Source organism: Anastrepha obliqua, chromosome 2, assembly GCF_027943255.1.
Source record: "Anastrepha obliqua isolate idAnaObli1 chromosome 2, idAnaObli1_1.0, whole genome shotgun sequence".
In the NCBI taxonomy this organism is placed as follows: Eukaryota; Metazoa; Arthropoda; class Insecta; order Diptera; family Tephritidae; genus Anastrepha; species Anastrepha obliqua.
This window is the reverse complement of record NC_072893.1, coordinates 36,820,747-36,844,180: the sequence shown is the minus strand read 5'-3', so window position 1 is coordinate 36,844,180 and position 23,434 is coordinate 36,820,747. Positions and strand designations below refer to the sequence as shown.

The window sequence follows — 23,434 nt, the reverse complement described above, 5'->3', positions numbered from 1 at the left end:
TATATGGACTGTAATATCGATTTAAATAAAAATTTCATGCATTTTTCTGAATTTTACGTATATTTTTTTGAAAACCCTTCCTATAGCTCTTAAAAAATCATCCTTTATTTAGTTTCCAAGTTATGGCGGTCACGCCTTTGTTAGACAGACTGTACAAAGGTGAAGGATAAGATAGTATTATTGTATTAACGAAAGGATGCTTCAAAGTTACACATTTCACAAATTTCTCACAGTTCTCTTCAAACGCATAATTTTTGGCTACACAAATTGTCTTTTCTTCAAACTACTATTTTTATGTATGTAAATGCTTGAGAAAATATGCTCAAGCAAAATACGATATTAGAATGTTTTGTTAAAAATGCAATTATATGCTGCTTATTTGCGTATCGACAACATATTTTTAGTATCGTAAATTTTGTTGAGTGTGGCAATTTTAGATATACGTCTATGTATGTATGTGTGACCCTATACAAATATCATAAATGTTAAGTATTAATATTACAATTACAATTTTAAAATGGCTTATACATGTGTGTATGTATGTTTGATCATTTGTATACCTACATATACATATATTTACGTCTCAGGTGTGCATAATATATCCCCTGCTATCTAAATTTCGAGAGTTGCACTCTTAGGTACGGCTCAATTTCATATTAATACACTTGTGTGTGTTTGTTTTCACTCAGAATAAGTTAAATTGCAATATATATATGTGTGTATTTACTATATTCCATGTATCTCATTAATTGCACTGGCATAAGTAATTTTAAAAAATAATCAAACATCAAAGGAAGCTCCGAGCAACTCATTAGCAACTTTCTTCACTACTGTTGCCCTAGGTTAAGTTTTACAAATAATTAGCGCACCTTATCGTTGGATTTATTTGCTACTTAAAAAGAGTATTTTAGCTAAATTGGGGGCACAAATAAGGTTTGTGACGAAAGTAACGGGGTTTTCTTTTAACGTTCAAAATTTTCTACAGGGCTACGTGTCAAACCAGCTGTCATTTCCGTTCAGGGTCCTCTGGCAAAGTGTCATACAAAAACATTCACCTGAACAATGTTTGGAAATTTTGCAATTTTCTTTCTTTTTTAAATTCACCTTCCACTACTCACATCCAGTTTCGTTTATTTTTCCTTTTGGAAATTAAATTTGAAATATAAAACTAATCCTACAGCCAAAAAACCCAGATAAATTAATAAACTATTCATTGATATGCTACCAAGATAATTGCGCAATATTGCATTTCAAATTCGAAAGAGTTACTTCCGTTTAGTTGAATTTCAAGGGCTGATGTTGAATGTGAACCACGCCTAAACGTCAACGACACCGTTGGACTTCTTTCTTTGGAGTTATTTGAAAGAAAAGGTGTACGTCGATAAGCCAGCAACAATTCAAGAGCTAAAGGATGAGATAATTCGGCACATTAACGGCATAGAACCTCAATTATGCCTCAGGGTCATTGAAAATTTGGACCATCGGATGGTGTGCCGTCGAGGCCGCACAATGGAGAAAGTCAAATTTGCAACATACCACCTACGCAATGTTTAATGGTATTTCTAAATCCCAGAATAGAACCAACAATAAAATCAAAAAGAATTACTAAACTCCGACTAACAGTTTTTTTTTATAGATATGTCAAAAGTATAATTTTTTTATAGTATTGAACTGACTAAGAAAAAACTTCAAAGCCCAAGGTGGTTTTTTTTCCTTTTGCTTGAGCCGACTTCCAATTTTTTATTTTTCATTTAGGGTACGATATTTTTATATATTTTAGCCGGAAGAACAAAGGCTGTGAAGCATTTGATTATCTATTTATAATTAATTTTACGAAAAACAAAAAAAAAATCATATTCCTTCATATTCTTGGATCTGCAAGTTGAGCTACATTTACCTACGGTCAGAAACTAGTATCAACGTGTTGCTTAATAGCGTCTCTTTCAGGTGGCACCAGGCGCCACTGATTATTTTTTGGCAATGATAATAACTAAACGCTTTCTATGTGTGCATAATGATAACGAAACACTTTTAATTTTGTTTTGACATTTTGAGGGTAATTCAGAATTATGAACTTGTATCCTGTGCGTAAATATTTGCTGGCTTATATTAATAATAATCTGTGAATCGTAATAATTATACTCTTTACTGAGTTTGTCAATGTAAACAAATATACAGGTATCCCTTGTATAACGCGGTCTTATACAAAGCAGTTTCGATATAACGCGATTTGCAAAAATTAGGTTTCAGTACAACGCGAAATTTAGGCTTATATAACGCGAAGGGGAAAATACATAATTATAAAATCTGGTAACACTAATTTGCGTACCACATATTTATAATATGTTATGTATTTTTAATGTAAACTGGGAATTACCCTTTTTTGCCTTAGATAGATAGAATAGATATTAATCTAGCACCTTATTACGAAATTGAAAAGGAGCTTAAAAAACCAACCACCAAAAACTGATAACAGATTTTGAAATTATAAAACCAGTAGAAGAACCACAAGGTCCCACAACTAGTTTCTTATCCAATAGCGAAAACTATGTTAAAGAAATACTATATCTTCTGATGAAGCTATTGCTACCCCAAAACGCCCACGCGCAAAGATCTTTGAAGACAGTGAAACAGATTAACTACCATATGAAGTTTGAAGAATAACAATAAAGTTTTTAATAAACCTTTAATTTGTTTTAGTTTGTTTTTAAATTTTTTAATGTGCACATAATTATTTAAATTTTGTTTTTTGAATTTTGAAATATGTCTGTACATATGTATTATTATTCATATCTTGTGTTTTTAATGGTATAAGAAAGTCTGAACTTTAGTATTGAGTTGAAATATATGTGCATCTGTTATTTTGTATGTATTTTATTAAAAAAAAAAACCTATTGGAACATAACCCCCAAATTTATATGAAAACTATGTTTTAGATAACGCGGAATTACATAACGCGCAATTCTTCTGGAACGTAACTATCGCGTTATACGAGGGATACCTGTATAACGGAAAGTTTCACCATTTCATACGCGGATTTAGGCACGAAGCTTCTGGAATATGACAACGATAGGAGAAAATTAAAATTATTTTTGGAACAATCATACATTGTCATAAGTGAACATAAAATTGACCGTATTGTGGATGCAGTATACAAACGTTTCTACTCTCAATTCAAACGAAGGTGGTTGGATTCTAAGCGCACAAAATCGCGATTTGAAAGTAAGAACGCAAGTTGGCTTGAAGGAACTTTTTAAATTGACTTAAGTAATGATGAGTGTGAACCTTCTACCAGCTCTAAAACTGGTCGTCCACGAAAATCCTTTGATGAGTGTTGTGATCGTGCTAAGCGATATAAAAGGGATGAAGTACGTGCTATGTTTCCCCAAAAAGTGATTGATTTTGCTTCTACATCTAATATTTCGAAAGCTGATCAGAAAATTTGCCCCAAAAAAACAGTTGGTTTGTTTACAAAGCTAGAACTCACAAAAGAAAAATATGAGTATCTTATGCACTGGTTACAACGTGAAGGATATAACATACTTGTATCTTACAAAGCACTCTCGGAAGAAAAGACTAAAAGTTATCCAGAAGGCATATTTATTACTGAAAGTTCAGCAAGTGTACCCTTACAAAAGCTTTTGGATCACACTACTAAAAGAATTTTAGAGACTAAATCAATAAACGAGATAAGCCAAATTACAAGCGAAAATTTCACGTTATACTCTAAATGGGGTTCTGATGGAGCCTCGGGACAAAGTGAGTATCTCCAAAGTTTTTCAACGGAAGAAGTGTCTGACTCTCATTTATATATGAGAGTTGTAGTACCACTAAAATTATCACGAAGTGACAACATAAATCAATCAGTGTGGATTAATGATAAAGTTTTCATATGTTAAAGAGACTTCTGAAGTTATACGAAACGAAAAGAGAAAGGTAGATGAGGAAATATCGAAGCTCAGAGAAACCGAAGTCACAGTAAATAATCGTGTAAAGTAAAGTAAAACATGAATTATATTTTTCGATGATCGACGGTAAAACAGCGCAGTTTGTGACAGAAACATTAGCAGCATCTTCTTTTTTTATTTGTGGAGCAACAACCTCAAAAATGAATAAAATTGAAGAAGTTCAATCAAGGCCCGTAAATGAAGAAGCACTGAAATTCGGCATGTCACCTCTCCATGCTCGTATCAAGCTGATGGAGTGTCTTCTGCATGTAGCCTATAATATGGAATTTAAACGAGGACGAGTCGACTCACATACTCGCCCAATAAAAGAAGCCAGAAAACAATTGATAAAACGAGAGCTAAAAGATAAAATTGAGATACAAGTTGATACTGTCAAGCAAGGATCCGGCACAACAAATTCCGGAAACACGTCACGAAGATTCTTTGCCAATCCAACCTTAGTTTCTGAAATAACAAGTTTGGACGAAGATTTAATTAAAAGATTTGCTGTTATTCTTGAAGCCATAACCATACGTGAGCCAGTGAACCCAACAAAATTTGGAGATTTTTGTATGGAGACAGCAAAAAAGTTTGTTACTTTGTATGAGTGGTACAATATGCCAACTACTCTCCATAAAATTCTCATACACGGTAAGGATATAATGGAAAAGTGTATTTTCCCTGTGGGTATATTGTCTGAAAAGGCTCAGGAATGTCGAAACAAAGACTACAAAAAGTATAGACTCAGACACTCCAGAAAATGCAGCACAATTTCCACGAATCAAGACATCATGCACCGAATGATGGTGACATCAGACCCGTTGATATCACATTTGACACCTTCTTTCAATAAGAAAAAGCACAGTGATTTAAGCAAGGAAGTAATTGCGCTTTTACAAGAATAAAATTTGCAAAAAAATATGTTTTGTATGAATATGTAATGTGTATAATTTGTGTATGTATGACATCATTAAAAATAAATATTTGTTCCTTATTTATTCACTTGTCGGCAGTCCATATAAAAATTTTCATATTTTTACAAATAACGCAGTAGTATATATTTCTATATGGAAAAAACATTGATTTTCAACATTTTTATTAAAACAGTTTTTAAACATAGTTTTAAATCATGTTCTCCCCATATATTTTTAAAAATAAAATTTATGAATTTTAAAAAACATTGTTTTTTAAATTTTTTTTTTAAATAGTTTTTAAACATGTTCTTTTCATACACAAATATATACAACTTCGTTAGTAGTAAAAATGTAAATATTTTTTTGGATGTATACTTTTTTCCGCATCTCTGTACAAAAATCCCCAGTGTGGGCCGCGGCGGCCATTTGGCCGATATTTTGTTCCATACGTAATTGAGCCATACCAATATTATCATAATAAAGAAAAATGACAATAATGTCCTAAAAAAAGTTGTATTTTATTCAAAATCAACACCGGCCCTTGAAACTTAACCTCCCTTTATAGTAGAAAAAAATGTTATATTTTTTTGAAATCACAAAAAAAAATTTTTTTTTTTTTTAATTTTTCACAAATATAAATTTGAATGTTATCCAAACCATATAAAAATATCAGCCAAATTGACCAACACATTTGGAGGATATGAATTGTTTCCGATTTTTTTTTTTTTTAATAAATTCTCACAAGTTACGAAGCTAAATTTTAAATGGCTGAAATTTGGCAAATTTTAATCTTTTATTTTTAGCCATCACCCCGAAAAACAAATCAACGCACATTTTCGGTAAAAAAAAACGACGATGGTAATTTTTTTCCTATTATGGCGCCTTTGCTGTCATTTTAAATGCGTAATGGGTACATTGGGGGCGTTTTCCTGTAAGATCAATGACGGCGATCTGGTGACTGGCATCCAGAGCATACTAAAATTAAGGAGGGAACACTTCTCGAAAATGTTAAATAGTAACAGCTCCGCAGCTCACAGACAATGTGAAGATCCCGACGTTGACTACGGAACCGCCATTCAGCTACCCGACCATGACGAGGTGAGAATAGCGATAACGCGGCTAAAGAACAACAAAGCCGCGGGCGCCGACGGACTGCCTGGCGGCTATGCTATTCAAACATGGCGGCGAGGCGCTTGCTTCTATGGTCGGATGAAAGCATGTGTTTGGTCATATTATATGCGCCCTTTTGACCGCATCATTTGATCCGCCCCTGCATTGCAGTCCCACAACCTTGAACATCAGGTGATTAAGGGGACCAAATTAGAATTAGAACCTTTAGAATTAAGTATGTGTGTATGTATATAAGCAAGTCTATATGCAAAATAAAACAGTATACTTTTGGAGTTCATTGAATTTATAACGTTTTTCTCAGCATTGCCGCCGGACAAACAAACGAGTTTGTCTGTACAGCATGCCTGCCGATTTAAGTGTGCTCCCAATACATAAGAAGGCTGGCAATCTGTGCTAATTATCACGGGATTTCGAGTGCCGAATCGTTGAAAATGTTGCAGAAAGCCTATGGCGAGTGTGCTTTAGCAAAAACTTGGATCTGTGAGTGGTATAAAGCTTTTGCAGAGGGCCGAGAAGTCGTGGAAGATTTGCCCCGATCTGGTCGCCCATCAACGTCTTCAACGGATGATAACGTCAAACGTCGACAAAGTCAAGGAAATGGTGCTGGAAAACCATCATTTGAGTTTGAGGGAGGTAGATCGTGACCTTAGTGTGTCTCACGAATCAATTCGCTACATTTTACACCATCAATTAAGGGCGTGGCTGCTCGACTCGTTCCGAGAGAGTTGAATTTCTTTCAAAAAATGTATCGGAAGGTGGCTGAAGACATGCTTGAGCAAGTGAATTCGAACCCAACGTTTATCCAGCGCATCATAACAGGTGATGAGATGTGGGTATATGAGTTTCACATGCAAACCAATCCACAGACGGCTGAATGGAAACCCAAAAAACCACGTCAAACTCGGTCAAAAGTGAAACTCATGCTACTCGTTTTCTTTGATTATCATTGAGTTGTGCACTCGGAATTCATTTCAAATGGTTCCTCGATAAATTATTTGGAAGTTATGCGACGTTTGAGAGAGAATGTGCGTAGGAAATGGCCCAATTTGTTGAAAGAAAACTCATGGATCTTGCACCAGGATAACGCACCGCCTCACAAGGCTCACATTGTGAACACTTTTTTGATCAAAAACTCGACAAATATCATCGAACAACCACCGTATTCACCGGATTTAACCCCCTGTGACTTTCTCCTTTGCCCAAAACTTAAATTGCCATTCTGCGGACGCCGCTTTGAGTCGATAGTGCCATTAAGGGGAATTCGCTAAAGGAGCTGAAGAAGATCTCTTCAAACGCGTTTAAAAGGTGCTTTTATGACTGGACTAATCATTAGCATATATACATGTGTATGTGTATTGCTTCGAATGGAGCATATTTTGAAGGCGATAAAATAAATTTTGATGAATAAACAATTATTTTGCGTTTTATTGAACACTTCCCGGTACTTTTTGACAGAATGTACTAAAAATATAATATTGCTTCAATTGGTGAACCCCAAATCGGTTTTTTTTACCGTAACTGTATGACTTGATGAAGAGCCCAAGTTAAACGAACGCTGATACCGCTGAAACTTTTAGGTTTGAAAATGTTGACTCTGAGTGGTCTAAATGACCAATATCAATCCAAGCTTACCCGGAATTGAAAAAAAAACTAACACCAAGTAATTTGTATCTAGAAAAGACATGCTAAGGCTCAACAAGTGTCTCGAACGCTGCGTTACTGATTTGTTGCCCGAAGCCTGGCTGCCTTTGATGTTCGCTGTGTTGCTACTTATGAGTTTCTATGCAGTATACAGTGGCACAGTAAAGTCTACATACCCCATTGAAAAGCGAGGTTTGGAGATTTCTGTGAACATTGTAGCATTAGAATATATTCCAAACAAATCCAATCTAACAACAAACAATAAATTTTAACAAAAAAATTTTAATCCAAAAATATTTATTAACAAAAACAAACAAAATTCATTTTCCAAACACAGAAAAGTCTGCATACGGCTTTCTAGTGGAGTACACAAAATGCAGTTCTGTACTCAAACAGTGCTACCAATCACTTCAGGCGTCTTTACTAGATACCGTTAGTTAGAAAGAAGTTTAGTTCTTGGATATTAATATTGTAGCTGTGTTAATTTAACCAAAATGGGTAAAGAAATCTGTGTTAAAGTACGTGAGCTAATTGTGAAATATTATAAGGAAAAAAATCTTTAAGAGAGATTGGAGAACTGGTCGGACATCCAAAATCAAGCATTCAAACAATTATTCGGAAATATAATCACACTAATAGTGTAGAAAACAAACCAAGAAGTGGTCGCCCACCTAAAGTGACTCCTCGTGCTAAGCGAAAAATATTGTTAGACGTGCAAGAAAATCCAAGAATAACAGCAATAGAAATTGCAAAAACCCTGAAAAATCAGGATATTGCTTCAGTGCATCCAGAAACGGTGAGACATTTATTGAGAAGCAATGGAATCCACAACCGTGTGCCTCGAAAGAAGCCATTCATCAGCAAAATAAATATGGTGAAACGAGTCGAATTTGCTAAGAAATATATTGATCCATACGAAGATTTTTGGGCTAATGTTTTATTTAGTGACGAAAGCAAGTTCAACTTGTTTGGCTATGATGGCAAACAAAAAGTATGGCGTCGAAATAATGAAGCATTATTGCCCAAAAACTTGCTTCCTACGGTGAAGCACGGTGGTGGCTCCATAATGGTTTGGGGCTGCATGTCAGCAGCTGGGGTGGGTAATTTTGGACATTGGGTATATTTGGACATTCTCAAAGATAATTTGAAGCAATCCACGAGTAAACTGGGTCTTACGGCGGGTTGGTACTTTCAGTAAGATAACGACCCAAAACATACCGCTGGTGTTGTCAAAGAATGGCTACTATATAATGTGCCCCATCAACTTCATTCCCCACCCCAGTCACCGGATTTGAACCCCATAGAGAATTTATGGGATGAATTGGATCGTCGCATTAGGAAAAGGACAATTAAAAATAAACAGGACCTCAAAAATGCTTTACTTGAAGAGTGGAATTTAATTTTGAATAATTACACAAAAGTATTCTTAAATTCCATGCAAAATAGATTAAATGCTGTTCTAGAAAGTCGTGGCGGACCCACCAAGTATTAATTCTGTTGTCTTTTTATTTCCTTTTAAGTGAAACACATTCTTTTTACAAAGTATGCAGACTTTTCTGTGTTTGGAAAATGGATTTTGTTCGTTTTTGTTAATAAATATTTTCGGATTACAATTTTTTTATTAAAATTTATTGTTTGTTGTTAGATTGGATTTGTTTGGAATATATTCTAATGCTACAATGTTCACAGAAATCTCGAAACCTCGTTTTTCAATGGGGTATGTAGACTTTACTGTGCCACTGTATGTACCTATTTCATATATTTGTATATGCTTATGTAAGTATATATATATTGTAAATAGATCTTCGGTTATTTGTGGTGCAGATGCATTCAAAACATTATATATTAATTGTATGTATGTATTGTACATACGTTGTACACGTTTTCCTCAAAACTTTGTTTTATTTCTGATAAAACAAAAATATGCTTGAAATGCAATGCAGATTCGTACAATTATGCGCTAGGTATATATGTATGCAATTATGTATATCTAAATATTTTGCATTCATTTCAAGTTTCTGTTCCCCCAGTATTCAGCTGCGGCTACGCACATACATATGTATAGTAAATTGCATTTATAATTATTTAGTACATATTTAGTGTGTACCGTTGCCCCTACATAAACTTACATAACGATTTAAAGCTTATTTACTTGATGCGTACGATTTTACGATAATAACTGGCTCAGTTACTTATTTGAAATTTTGAACTTGTGTTTTGCTTTTCTTTTTTTTTTGTTTTTTGTTTATATGTAAATATTCATGTTTTGTATAAAACTAGTTAAAATTTCATAAAAACCTAAGGAAGATAAACTAGTTAAAAGTATAGTCACGCACATTTGTCTCTTAAATTTGAATTAAAAATATGTTTTTACTATCTTAAAACTACACAATAATGCAATTGAAAAACATTTAACAAAAATTTGTTAAAGTATACCTACACACATACATAAATACATGACATGCATCATAAATATTATAATAATATAAAATACGCAATTAAAATTGTATAAAAAAGCTATTGGCACAATTATTAATAAGATTATTATGCTATAGTTGTTTTTGTACATGCACTTTTGCCACTGCTACTTATACATGCAATGTGACTTTTGTTCAAGGCGTTCCCTTATCCTTTTTCAACTCTAAACACTTTTATATTCTTTTATTTCTTCGCTTTCGCTTTTTGCTTAGCACTCTTCGCCAGAGCAGAGTGATTCGTTCTCGGCAATAGGCGCCATAGCTCTAGAGCTAGCGTTGATCGACAGATTATCGTCCACTAAACTTGAAATATCCGATGCAATTGAATGTTGGTCCAGTGAGTTCCCAACATAAATTACATAATTGTAATATCAAAGTTCGTCGCTAATCGGAGGATGCTCTTGAACGTACTCCTTAGGGAAGTAGCCGACCTAAAAATATGTGGAAAAAAAGTTTCGTAAACTCACGCACATAAATGACACTTTACGACAAACAAACAAAAAATAACAAGGTTCCGACAATGGATTCTGGTAGAGAGAACACAAAAAGAAACAACAATATGCGTGTATCGGCGATTTGAAATTTTAGGACTAAATTATTTTTTAAGGGAGGACAAAGCTGAGCCGAGCCAAGTAGTGATTACCTTTTTTGTCTCTTATAATTTTAATTTTCTCACATAACCCAGTAGTTAATACTTAATATCTTCTGCTCAAATATGAACGAGACGTTATCAATAAAACGGTCCGCGGATGACATATGGCAAAAATAAATTTTTTGGTAGGACTGTTATAAACTTACATGGCAAATTTCAGCGTGATATGTCACATAGTTTGTTTTCTGTGCTACTGTAAACAAGTGAAGCTCGAGTGTGTTCTTCGAATTTAACGATGGAAATTCAAGTTGAACAAAGAATTTGTTTGAAATTTTGTTATTCCAACAAAATTTCGGCTTCAGACGCCTTAAAAATGTTGCAGACAACCTATGGGGACTCTGCTCTATCGCGTGCACGTGTTTCCCAGTGATACAAATCGTTCAAACAGGGCCGTACATCAACCCAAAAAACCAAGCCAAAGTCGCTCAAAAATTAAGGTTATGCTGACTGTTTCTTTCGATTACGAAGGTGTGGTGCACTCGGAGTTCCTTCCGCAAGGCCGATCGGTTAACGCTGAATATTATTTAGACGTTTTAAAGCGTTTGCACGAGAACATTCGTCTTAAAAGGAAGGAATTGTGGGACAACAAGTCATGGTTCTTGCATCACGATAATGCACCAGCTCACACATCACGTCTTGTTCGCGATTATTTGAACAAAAATAATGTTAATATCGTTCCGCAAGCACCGTATTCGCCTGATATGGTTCCATGTGACTTTTTCCTGTTTCCCAAGCTCAAGTTGCCGCTCCGTGGATTTGAGACAATTGAAGTCATAAAAGAGAATTCGAAGAACACACTCGACCTTGACTTGTTTACAGTAGCACAGAAAACAAACTATGTGACATATCACGCTGAAATTTGCCATGTAAGCTTATAACAGTCCTACCAAAAAACAAAAAATTTATTTTTGCCACATGTCATCCGCGGACCGTTTTATTGATAACGTCTCGTTTATATTTGAGCAGAAGGTATTATAATATTTAATATACTAATCACTATCAGTCCGCGCTACAACCCGGGGTGAGTTCTGGCTTGCTCCAATATTATCTTTCAGGCTTCTTTATCGTTTGCTAGTGACCGCCAGTTTCTCACTCTAATTGTTTTCAGATCATCTTGAGCCCCGTCTAGCCATCTTTTTCGCGGTCTTAGCCGTTTTCTCTCCGCTATCGACATATGCATAGTCCATAATGGTTTTTCGGGCGCTAGTACTTTCCATTCTTATGACGTGTTCCAGCCATCTTAGCCGCTGCGCTTTTAAGAATTTGACTATTCTGCGTTACTTAGACGGAACAGTTCCGAGTTGCTTCGCAGCATGTACTCGCCTCTCATTGCGCTTCGGGCCGAAGATTTTCCGCACTATTTTCCTTTCGAATACTCCTACAAGCTGAAGTCCAAAATAAACAAGACTGGCGTCATAAAAATGTTTTTGATGGCGCCATCTTTTTAATGAGTTAGTGCGTTGGAAGTTACATCTCCAGCTGACTTCTAGTAAAAGCTTGGAGACATTCGGGCCAGTGGAAGCGAAGTTATTGCGTGTAAAGTGTCAGTATGTACAAAAATGAGTTGCATCACAAATATTAAATTTTGTTTCGAAATTGGTAAAACGTTTACCGAAACATTTGAATTGATGAAAAAGGTTTATGGCGATGATTGTCTATCTCGAGCCAGAGTTCATGAGTGGTTTACACGTTTCAGAGATGGTTGTGAGGACATAAATGACAATGAGTATGTTCATGCCGCCCAAAATCAGTAATCACCGAAAACTCCATTGAAGTTATTCGTAAATTTATCAAAAATTAACGGAAATCATCGTTGATATTCATGGAATCGGAGTTGAATATCTCCAAAACATCGATTTATCGTATTTTAACTGATCACTTGGGCTTACGAAAGGTCTGTGCACGTTTCATTCTACACAAGTTAACTGAGGACCGAAAATTGCTCAGAATTCAATATGCGAAAGGCCTCATTAGAGAGGCCAGAAAAGACGAGAACTTACTATAAAGCATTGTAAATGGTGATGAAACGTGGTGTTTCCAATATGAATCTGAAACAAAGCGTGAAAGTGTCGAATGGAAAACCCCAGACGAACCACCACCCAAAAAATCACGTTTGGAGAAGTCAAAAGTCAAGTCGATGCTTATTTGTTTTTATGATTCCAAGGGAATTGTTCTCAAGAAGTTCCTGCCAACGAGCCAAGCCGTCAATGCAATTTTCTATCTTGACGTTTTGAAGCGTTTGCTGCATCGCATTCGTCGAATTCGCCCTGAATACTGCGAAGGAGGAAGCTGGCGCTTATTGCATGAAAATGCATCATCTCTCTCGATCCACTCTTGTAACTGATTTTTTGACTAGAAATCGCATTTTAACCATCAATCACTCACCATGTTCGCCTGATGTGGCTCCCTGTGACTTCTACCTATTCGGAAAATTGCATTTGGCCATGAAAGGTAAACTTTTTTGCGTCCGTAGAGGTCATCCAAAAGGCTTGTATCGACATCCTGAAGAACATTCCGGTCAGTGGCGTGAATGAAACACTCTTTCGAAAAGCTCATAGATCGCGCAAAACAGTGTGTCGAGATCAGAAGGGACTATTTTGAATAAATAAACACTCTTGCATGCAGTCCATTGTGCTGTTGTCGTTTGTTACTAGGACGCCTAGGCATTAAAATTTATTTACGCCGTCAAAAATATATTCGTTTATATGAAAACACGGCACATATCTTCTTTCCTCATTTCTAGACAAAACCATGTAATTGATCTTTTGCTGGTTCACAGCTAAACCAACTCTTTTAGCTGCCTTTTCGACATAGACACGCAGCCACCCTTCGGCCATTATGATTATTAATCATTCTTTAAAAGGTTTGGGACAACGTTCGCATCTTTAAACTCTCTGATTGGTAAATCGGCATACGAATCTAGTTGATATCCCTACATTTTATTTTACGCATATTTTCTTTCATGCCCTCTACAGAATCCATTACCGGAACTCCGATATTTTGGAAAAAAGTTTGTTTTGTTGTACAGTGTAACTGACTGATTACTTTCGGAGGGATTTTATCATAAACATTTAAGTGCTTAAGTTTAGGCTTAAGTGATTTTTAGTCGTATGCTTAACTATTTAAGTGCGTGAATGCTTAAAGGCCATCAAAAACCATGTAAAGCCACATAACACAAAATTTAAATTAAAATTTAGAAAAATTTATTAATACGAGTATTTTATCAAAATCACTTCAAAAATTAAAATGAATATTATAAACGGAATTTCCAACGCTAAGCTTTTATGCCATTTTCTATCGAAAGCATTATTTAGGTCCAAATAAAAAATTCTTTAGAGAAATGTTCAATCCTCCGTTGGACCACTTTTTTAAAACCTTCTGTTGGGCACCCGGATCTCATCTTTTTTCGTTCTATTCGAGGATTCTTTTTTAATTAACGATATGAAGTGTTACCAACTTCACACAGCTTGTATCTGTAAAACAGCTCATGACATCAACGTCAAAATTGTTCTAATGACAGTTCAATAAATTATTTATAAGCCATCAAAAGCATTTGCGTCTCAGTTTTGTTGATTTTTTTTTTCTGTGATGGAATCCAAACGTAATAGTGTGATTGCGTTATATTTGGCTGGAAAATCACAACCAGCCATTGTTCGTGAGCTCAGTCACCTCAGAGTGAATAAAATGTTTGTGTATAGCACTATAAAACGTTACAATGATACTGGTAGCATTGCAAAACGCTATGGAGGTGGACCAAAAAAAAAACCGCAACAACGCCAGAAATGGTTCAGAAAGTGAAGGCTCGACTTGAACGAAATCCACGTCGAAGTGGAAGAAAAATGACCAAAGAACTGAAAATATCGCAAGACAGCATTCGACGCATATTGAAAAATTAACTCAAGGTCAAGGCTTACAAGTTCCAAAAAGCATACGATCTTCACCCCAGCAAACAAAGTTCGGTGCGAAAGGGCAAAGGAGTTGTTGCGCTTGCACGAGCGTGGCGAATTTCCTAACATTGTGTTTTCTGCTGAAAAAAAATTCCCAATTGAGCAGTTCATAAACACTCAAAACGATCGTGTTTACTTGACCGAACGCTCATACGAGAATTTGAGCCTACGTATGGCCAATTTCCATCGCAAGTAATGGTTTGGGCCGCAGTGACCGCTGATTGACGGTCTCCAATCGTTTTTATCGAGCCTGGTGTCAAAATGAATGCAACTTAATATCGGGAAAATGTTTTAGAAGCTGCTTTGGACACGCAAACATTTCGGTCGTTGACCATGGACGTTCCAACAGGACTCAGCACCGTCTCATAAAGCTCGTGTGAACCAAGAATGGTTAAAAAATCATGTACCACACTTCATTTCGTCCACACAATGGCTTTCGAATTCGCCAAACGCAAATCCGATGGACTATTCCATCTGGTCCACTTTGGAGAGCAAGGTGAGGTCTAAAAAATATGCCAGTATGGATGCGCTGAAAAAAGCGATTATACGAGAATGGGCCAAAATACCTCAAGATCACATTCGTGCAGCATGCAACTCATTTTTTGACCGTTTGAAGGCTATAGTCAAGGCAAAAGGTGGTCATATCGAGCTAAAGTGAATATAATATTGTCTTTGAAATCAATAAAAACTAATTTCACACAAAAAAGTTATGGTGTTTTGAATAGGTAACACTTCATATCGTTCACCCTGTATACCAGAAATATGTTAAATTAACGTCCGAAGGCGAAAAACTCTAGGAGGGTTAAGAAAAATTTACGGATTATCTCCGATCTATTTATGCCTGCTCAATTTTGATTAGGTGCTACAGTTTGTGGTAGTCTTATTTAATGCTCGTAATGCCAAAAGTTAACCCTCCATCACCAACGGAGATTAACTTTGGCAGTCTTTAATTATTATTATTATTTTTTTTTTTTTAATTTTAACTCCATAAATCGGATAAATTGTATCACCGGCGCAAATAAAATAGTGGGCTTACGATGTGAATCATTTCGTACAAAACTGAATCTTTCATAAATTCTTCAATCCGTATCGTATTTTTAATTAGTAAACCAAAAACTACAGAATGTTATTCTAAACTAAATATTTACTGTCTACGTATAAAATCAAAAATTTGTGTTGAAACCTACCGTATCGCCAATCTTTCCACGCCACCAGCCTTTACTATCGCCATCCTTACCAATAACCAGAAGTTGACAGCCAGTCTTAAGCTGCAACTGATTTATGCCATTTGGATCAAAATCATAAACGGCGGTGGCAATCACTTCGCGATAAGGCCACTGCAGCAATTGATTTAGACTAAAATGACATAGGGAAAATTATTTAAATCAGGAAGAAAAAAAAATCGAATCGCGTTTTAATATTTTGAGAGGAACTATTGTAATGAGTCTTACTCCTATTGAGAAGAGTTTCATTGTAAAGCTGAGAAATTTTTTCATAATTCCACATCTACTTACCCTGCAAAATTTTCTCCCAAATCGTTGCGTTCATAGTACGAAACTAATTCGACAATTGTTTTAAAATGACGTCTCGACGAAAGGCAGTAGAGTATTGAATCGCCCTCGGTTTTTTGGTTGATTTTCATGTGCTTAATAATGTGATCATCGGTTCTGAAAAAATATAGGAAAAAAAACAAAATGTTAAACAAATCGATCAACACTAAACCAGTATAGAGCGACTCACTTTAAGCTCAGCGCATACATAGTCTCGTGCGAATTGGATGCACCTTGAGGTCGCACACGCAGCAAATAAGTGCCGACACGACGGTTTTCCAAGCGTGAAGCAGCCGTTTCGCGATCCATTGTGCCGACAAACCTAAAAATATTTGAATTGGCTATAGATATACGACCTTTGTACAAATGAACAGAAAAGTGATTTTGTTTATGATTATTTTTTATTAATTATGCTGCTTCCAAATACATTTAGTCCCTTTCAAAGCCCTTTCATTTTTAAAACTTTCGGCCTGAATGGCCTTCTTTCGTCCTGTACGAAGATCATTTTGAAAAGGTTATATCAATAATTCAAACGAAAATGTTAGGAAGCTACCTGGAAGCTCAAGTCGTTAGCTATAATAGAAATATGTTAAATTCACGTGGAAAGTCGAAAAGGCCAGTCCCAGCCAGACCTTAGTGTCCAACGGAGAGTTAATCAATTTTTGTTCGATAATGGCCAAACCAGGCGACCCTAAAACTAGACCGTACCCATAATTAGACTCCCTGGGCGAAAAAACACTGTTTTTTGTGGCTGTGTAATCGAAAAAAATGGTCTATATGATCTGCATTTTTAAGCGAATTCAGTGCAATTGCGGTCTGGAGGACGTTTTAAAAGCGGATCGCCCAGATCTGCTTAGATTCGCCAAAAGCACTGACGTCCTACATGATGTCTACTTTCAATATTCATGGAGGTCGGTCTCCATCTGGTATCGCTTCGGACCAAAAGGTCTATGCGTGGTTTATAGCCAACCAGGCTAACCTAACCTAACCTTAGTGCAATTTTTGTTCTCTTGCAGTTAATGGATCTTTAAACTAGGCCTAAGTCTCATCTGCCGTTGCGATGCACTTCATAACCACTTCATAGTTGACATTTCATCACAGAAATAAAAATTAGGAAAAGGTCCAAAGTTTAATTGAAAACATGCGGATAAATATTTTTATTAAACATATTTCCTGGAAAAGTAGATTTCCCCCCTTATTTTTTAATCAAAAGATACATTGAATAATTTGTACCCAAAAAACATTATAAAATCGTATTTTCTCTTTCTTACCAATTAAACCCTGCAAGCTGACGATCGCAAACTGGAGGCGGTATGCTGAGAGGATTTTGTTTGCAACGGCCCGTTGACGATATACAACCTTTGTGCACAGCAATTTCACATACTTTGCAACGATAGCCCTAGAAAATTTCAGAGAAATAATAAAAAAATGTTCGAAATTTAATGACAGAATTTTTTAAAAAATAATGGAACATTTTTAGAACAATAATGAAAGAATTTTAGAAAAATAATGAAAAAAAAATTTTAGAAAAATAAAAAATTATGAAAAAAATTTAGAAAAATAATAACAAATTTTAGTAAAATAATGAAAATATTTTAGAAAAATAATAGAAAAAAAATTTGAGAAAAATAATGAGAAAAATTAAAAAAATTATGAAAAAATAATGAAAAATAAAAAAAGTAGTGAAAATATTTTAGAAAAATAATGAAAATATTTTAGATAAAATAATGAAAATATTTTAGAAAAATAATGGAAAAAAATTTAAGAAAAATAATGAGAAAAATTACAAAAAATTATGAAAAAATAATGGAAATAAAAAAAGTAATGAAAATATTTTAGAAAAAATAATTAAACAATTTTAGAAAAATAATGAAAAGCAAATTAAAAAAAAAGTAATGAATCTATTAACAAAAAAAAAATTTTTTTTAAATAAGGAGCAAATTTTAGAAAAATAAAGAATTTTTTTTAGAAAAACTATGAAAATAAAATTTAGAAAAATGAGAAAATTAAAAAAAAAAAAACAAATAATAAAAAAATAAAAAAAAATAACAAATTTCAGAAAAATAATGAAACAGTTTTAGAGAAATAATGGAAAAGTTTTAGAAAATATATGCAAAAATTGTAGAAAAAAATGAAAAAAATTTTAGAAGAATAAAGAAAAAAAAAAAATAATGAGAAAAATAATGAAAAAAATTAGGAAAATAATGAAAAAAAAAATTTAGAAAAATAATGAAAAATTTTTAGAAAAAAAGTTTAGAAAAATAATGAAAAAATTTACGAAAAATGAGAAAAATCTTAGAAAAATAATGAAAAAAAATTTAGAAAAGTAGTGAATTAAATTAAAAAAAAAATTTGGAAAGGTTATGAAAAAATTTTAGAAAAAAAGTTAAAAAAAGTTTAGAAAAATAATGAAAAAATGTTAGAAAAATAGTAAAAAAATCAAAAAATATTAATGTTAAATTTTTAGAAAAATAATAAAAATGTTTAGATACTGGTTAATCCTATTATTTGAACAACCATTCACCTGATGTATTCGGCCTTTTAGAAACTTTGAACAATGCCGGCATGTTGTGGGCGCATCAAATGTGAAAATTTCCATTTTGTGGTCTGTATTGCGACAACCAGGTGGGTCCAAGTTCTCCCTTGATCGAAAAAAAAATTCAAAAGAATCAATTAAATCGACAAAAATATTAATTTTACATCCAACTTACATCGCCTCAGTGAGCGCTTTGCGCCATTTATCTCGCTCTGGTTCCGATTTCAAATAGAGCGTAAAAGCTGTTTTGCCAGATTTGCGCGCCAACAGTAGCTGGCACTTGAAACGTGTATCCCTACCCAAGGTACGCCGCGTATGACTCTGTTCCACCCGATAATCAGAGAGGTAATGCGAATCGCGATATGTATACTGCATGTCGCCCATCTTCGCATGCAATGGCTTTACCAGAATCAGTATTTTATCGAAAACGAATGCATAGCGTAACTTCGTCTTCTGATCTTCATGCGCTTTTATATGCAATTCACCGTCCAACAGCAGACGGCCATATTGTAGGAGATCGTTGCTACCATTTGGTAAGAGATGCAAATCGACTATGCTGTCCTGTAAGCAAAAATGCAAAAAACAAAAAGCATATAAAAATGTTTAACATTAAAAAGCATGTTTGCGAAAAAATTGCAGTTGGACTCACTTTAACTTTCTGTATGATCACTAAGTGATCAGAATCGCGTTTTACTTCGTTGATATATTGAGACACGTCAATCATTGCCTCTTTGGCACGCTCTAATGCGCGATAATCTTCGTGCACCTGCAATGATTCGAATTTTTATTTTGAATAAAAATAAGGGGTGTGCAAATTTGGGCTAAATTCCACAGAATATGGTCAATTGTTGTATAGAATAAGTATACATAAGAATTAGGGTATATCACTCCTATAAATTCAATAAATGAAGACAATAAATTAAATTAAAATAAAAGGAAATAAAATTTAAAAAAATATATATTTAAGTAAAAATAAAAAAATAAATAATAATTATATTTATAAACAGTAAATGTTTTGGCGAGACACCCTTATGTATTTGCATATGAGTAATTGTAACGGTTCCAACATCTGTTTGTATGAGCTTTTCCTTCATTTTGCGGTATTCACCTTGATGTTGTGCTACCGGCAGAAGGTTCCTTTAGGAAAAATTTTTATTGAAGAAATGCACTTAGGGGTTAGTTTGAAATGACCTACAAATGGCGGCAAAAAATTGTTCAATCCATTTGAAGTTTCATGTCCACAATGGATTTGGAACCCGGGAACAGTCGCGTGATCGGCTAGAATGATCTACATTAGGCCGGGTCGATTTGTGGGGAGGCAAAGATATCGCCCATTGCTCTGTGAAAATCATATTCTAGGGATCAAAATAAGATACTTTGGTGACGAATTCTGATGTCCCCCAATTTGGGTCGAACTTTTTAGTTTCTTTTCTCATGCAAAGGCCAAAAATGGTGATATTTTGAAATGAATGTATGGGGAACCCCCCAGGCGAGTTCCAGGGGGTGTGCCACTGGCATGGGTGGATCGGCCGTCCAAAGTTAGTGGGGGTCGGTCATACATTTGGACTCGATTGGAGCACTCTAAATGGGTCAAAGTGGGATTTTTCGTTCGACCCAAATTGGGGGACATCAGAATTCGTTTTAGAGGTATGGTTCCTTCGGCAAAGTTTCTTATTTTGATCCCTAGAATACGATTTTCACAGAGCAATGAGCGATTTTTAAATCGACCCGCCCTAATCTACATATAATATATCATATTTATTGCACATTTAGAACAAGTAAGAAATTTTTTTAAAGTCAGAACCCCAGAACGACTTAAAACCATCGTCAATCCTCGGTAGAATACTGACACTAAATCAAAGCCGCACATAATCGGCATAATCTCTCTAACGCCAACGGGTTCTACGTACCGGAATGACTCGGGTAAAGTGAAGTAACCCTGTTAAGTGCGCTGAACTCTACCCCTCGCCTATCGTCACTGGAGCAGTTCCGTGTGCAATGCTGCTCGTAATAATTATTCTTAGCGCTGGCATTAAGCCTACCTGTGGACATGAAAATTAAATTAAGTTTGTGTTTCTGTACAGCCATGGCCAAAAGGATTAGACACCCCACTAAAATACGAGTAATTTCAAATGTGGCTACCAAAGTGACCGCTGCTTTTTTAAAATGTGTCACTGGTGTGTTTAACCTTTGATTACAACAAAAAATTGTAATATATTATGCGAAAAGTCGTGGCACAATTAGTGCGTAAAGTCTAAAAAAGTGAATTTTTAAATTATGAATTTTTTTTTTTTAAGAACAGCCTAAAAAAAGTGCTATTGAGCGATTTGCGTAGCAAAATACCACCATAATAAATCAAAATGTGGAAGAAAACGCTTCACTAGTGTACGGCAAGACCGAAAACTTTTAGGCGAATTTCTCAACGATCATAAAAAATCCTATTCTGCGCTTGCAGCTGCTGTCGGAAGAATTTGGAAAATCCGTTAATGCTCGGACAGCCAGAAGTAGGTTTCTGGAAGCAGGTTTAAAAGTCACGGCAAAGCCCGAAAGGAGCCATGATTTTCACAAAAAAAAAATCGAAAAAAGCGAACTCTCCGTTACCAACATTTTACAGATGAAGACTTATCGAATGTTCTGTAGTCTGATGAATCGAAGGATGGCTTAGTTTACAGCATTTTAAAATATCAACATTCATAGCTTCTTACGCTAGTCCAATTTCGAGGAAATCGCACAAATCTTATCAAATTATTTTTTTCCTTTCCTACAGGTATTTGGAAGACTTGGTGTGACGTGCGTGAGGCAACGTGTTCGCCGTAAAGTGCCATATAGATTGTGTGGTTCTATACTGTTAAGCATAGGAGAGGCAGCATTATGATTTGGGACTGTTTGGCTACTGATGGTATTGCGAAATGTTCATTTGCGAGGGTCGCATGAACAGTTAAAAGTACATACATATGTAAATGTACTAGAAACTGCACTTTGACCTTCAGTATTGTGCATTTTCGGCGACACTAATTTAGATAGATAGATTTTGATTCCTACAAAACAATGCTGCTTGTCACAAATCAGCGTCTACGATGTGTTAGTTTAGAGATAATAACATTGATTTGTAACATTGACCAGCACCGTCTCCAGATCTAAATCCCACAGCGCACATGTGGGCTATTTTAAAACGTACGATAAAGGAACACAGCATAACATCGCAAACAGCCCTGAAAAATGGTTAAATTCCCGAGTGGAGCGCCGTAAGTACAGCCGAATATGCAAAGCTTGCACCCAGCATGCCTCAGAGGATAGCTGCTGTTGTCAAAGTAAAGGGTGGGCATACTAAATATTAATGTTTTTTATCACTAATCCCTTTTATTTGTACGGATTTATTAATAAAAGAGTATTGCTTCACTTTTTAAAACGAAAAATTCTGTAGTTAAGGGGGTGCCTAACAATTTTGGCCAAGGCTTTACATACACATGCCCCACAAAGTCTGCGTTCACCCGAATAGCCTTCTTAAATTTATTAAAAACAAAATAGAATATTATGATTAAATTGAAATCTTTACAATTTGTTTATTCACTACATTCCCAGCTTTTAAGAGCAAAAAAAAAAAAAACAAGATTCCCCACTTCATTTTTAAATGACGGGAAAATAATTTCAGCAGCATGTAAATGTGGCACCAAAAAGTCTCTGAACGCAGACTGTTTTTTTAGACCTGTTTATTTTAATGAAACCGTTAATTTTAAGATATTTTTCCTTGTTTATATTAATTTTTCATTGCGCATTACTTCGACTGATTGTTAACAAAGCTAGTTGAACATTTTATTTATAACTGGAGATAATTAAAGAAATGGAAGGAAAGGGAAAAGAAATAAGCGTTTCTGAGAGGAAAATAATTATAAAAATGTGGAAAGACGGAAAAAGTTTCCGAAATATTGGAAGATCTATTGGGAGAACGTATTCCTCTTTCAGCGAGTTGTAACAAATTTTCGGCAAACTGGAATTTTTACATCTAATCCCAAGTCAGGGCGACCGAAAAAATTATCGACCCGGGAAGAGCGTTCTATAATCAACTTGGCAAAGGTTAACCCCCGGATTACATCCTCAAAATTAGTTGAAAACATAAATCAAACATTTAAAAAAAGTATTTGCGCTGAAACTGCCAGAAAAGTTCTACGTCAAGCTGAATACCATGGTAGAGTCGCCTTAAGAAAGCCTTTCATTTCTCTTGTGAACAGACGTAAACGCATTCAGTTTGCTAATGAGTACATAAATAAGCCTTCCGAGCTCTGGAAAAAAGTAATATTTTCAGACGAAAGTAAATTTTGTATATTCGGAATTAAAGGCCGTCAAATTGTTTCGCGAAAACCTGGAACTGCTCTTGAAAAGCAAAATCTTGTTGGCACGGTTAAGCACGGAGGTGGAGGGGTTATGGTTTGGGACTGCATGGCGGCAAATGGGGTGGGTCAGTTAAAATTTATTGATTCGACGATGGATAAATGGGGAAAACGGAATTTAAAGCAAAGTGCAGAAAATCTCGGCTTATCAAGAATATTTTGGTTTCAACAAGATAACGACCCGAAGCACACAGCCGAGATCGTTAAGCTTTGGCTCTTGTACAACGCCCCAAAACAACTTAAAACACCAC

The 23,434-nt window shown here is 35.1% G+C and overlaps 1 protein-coding gene across 1 annotated transcript in view; it reads right to left on the bottom strand.

Moving 5' to 3' along the window:
* Positions 1-10,074: 10,074 nt before the first annotated feature.
* LOC129236954 (protein vav) overlaps positions 10,075-23,434 on the bottom strand; it is a gene marked incomplete at its 5' end in the record, with an annotated part of 33,006 nt that continues 19,646 nt past the window's right edge. Inside the window, 8 exons of the mRNA XM_054871277.1 lie at positions 10,075-10,541; positions 15,897-16,065; positions 16,224-16,376; positions 16,450-16,581; positions 17,531-17,658; positions 18,784-18,901; positions 18,971-19,356; positions 19,445-19,561. Coding sequence (XP_054727252.1) covers positions 10,482-10,541; positions 15,897-16,065; positions 16,224-16,376; positions 16,450-16,581; positions 17,531-17,658; positions 18,784-18,901; positions 18,971-19,356; positions 19,445-19,561 — 1,263 coding nt within the window. The remainder of the gene's footprint in view (positions 10,542-15,896; positions 16,066-16,223; positions 16,377-16,449; positions 16,582-17,530; positions 17,659-18,783; positions 18,902-18,970; positions 19,357-19,444; positions 19,562-23,434) is intronic.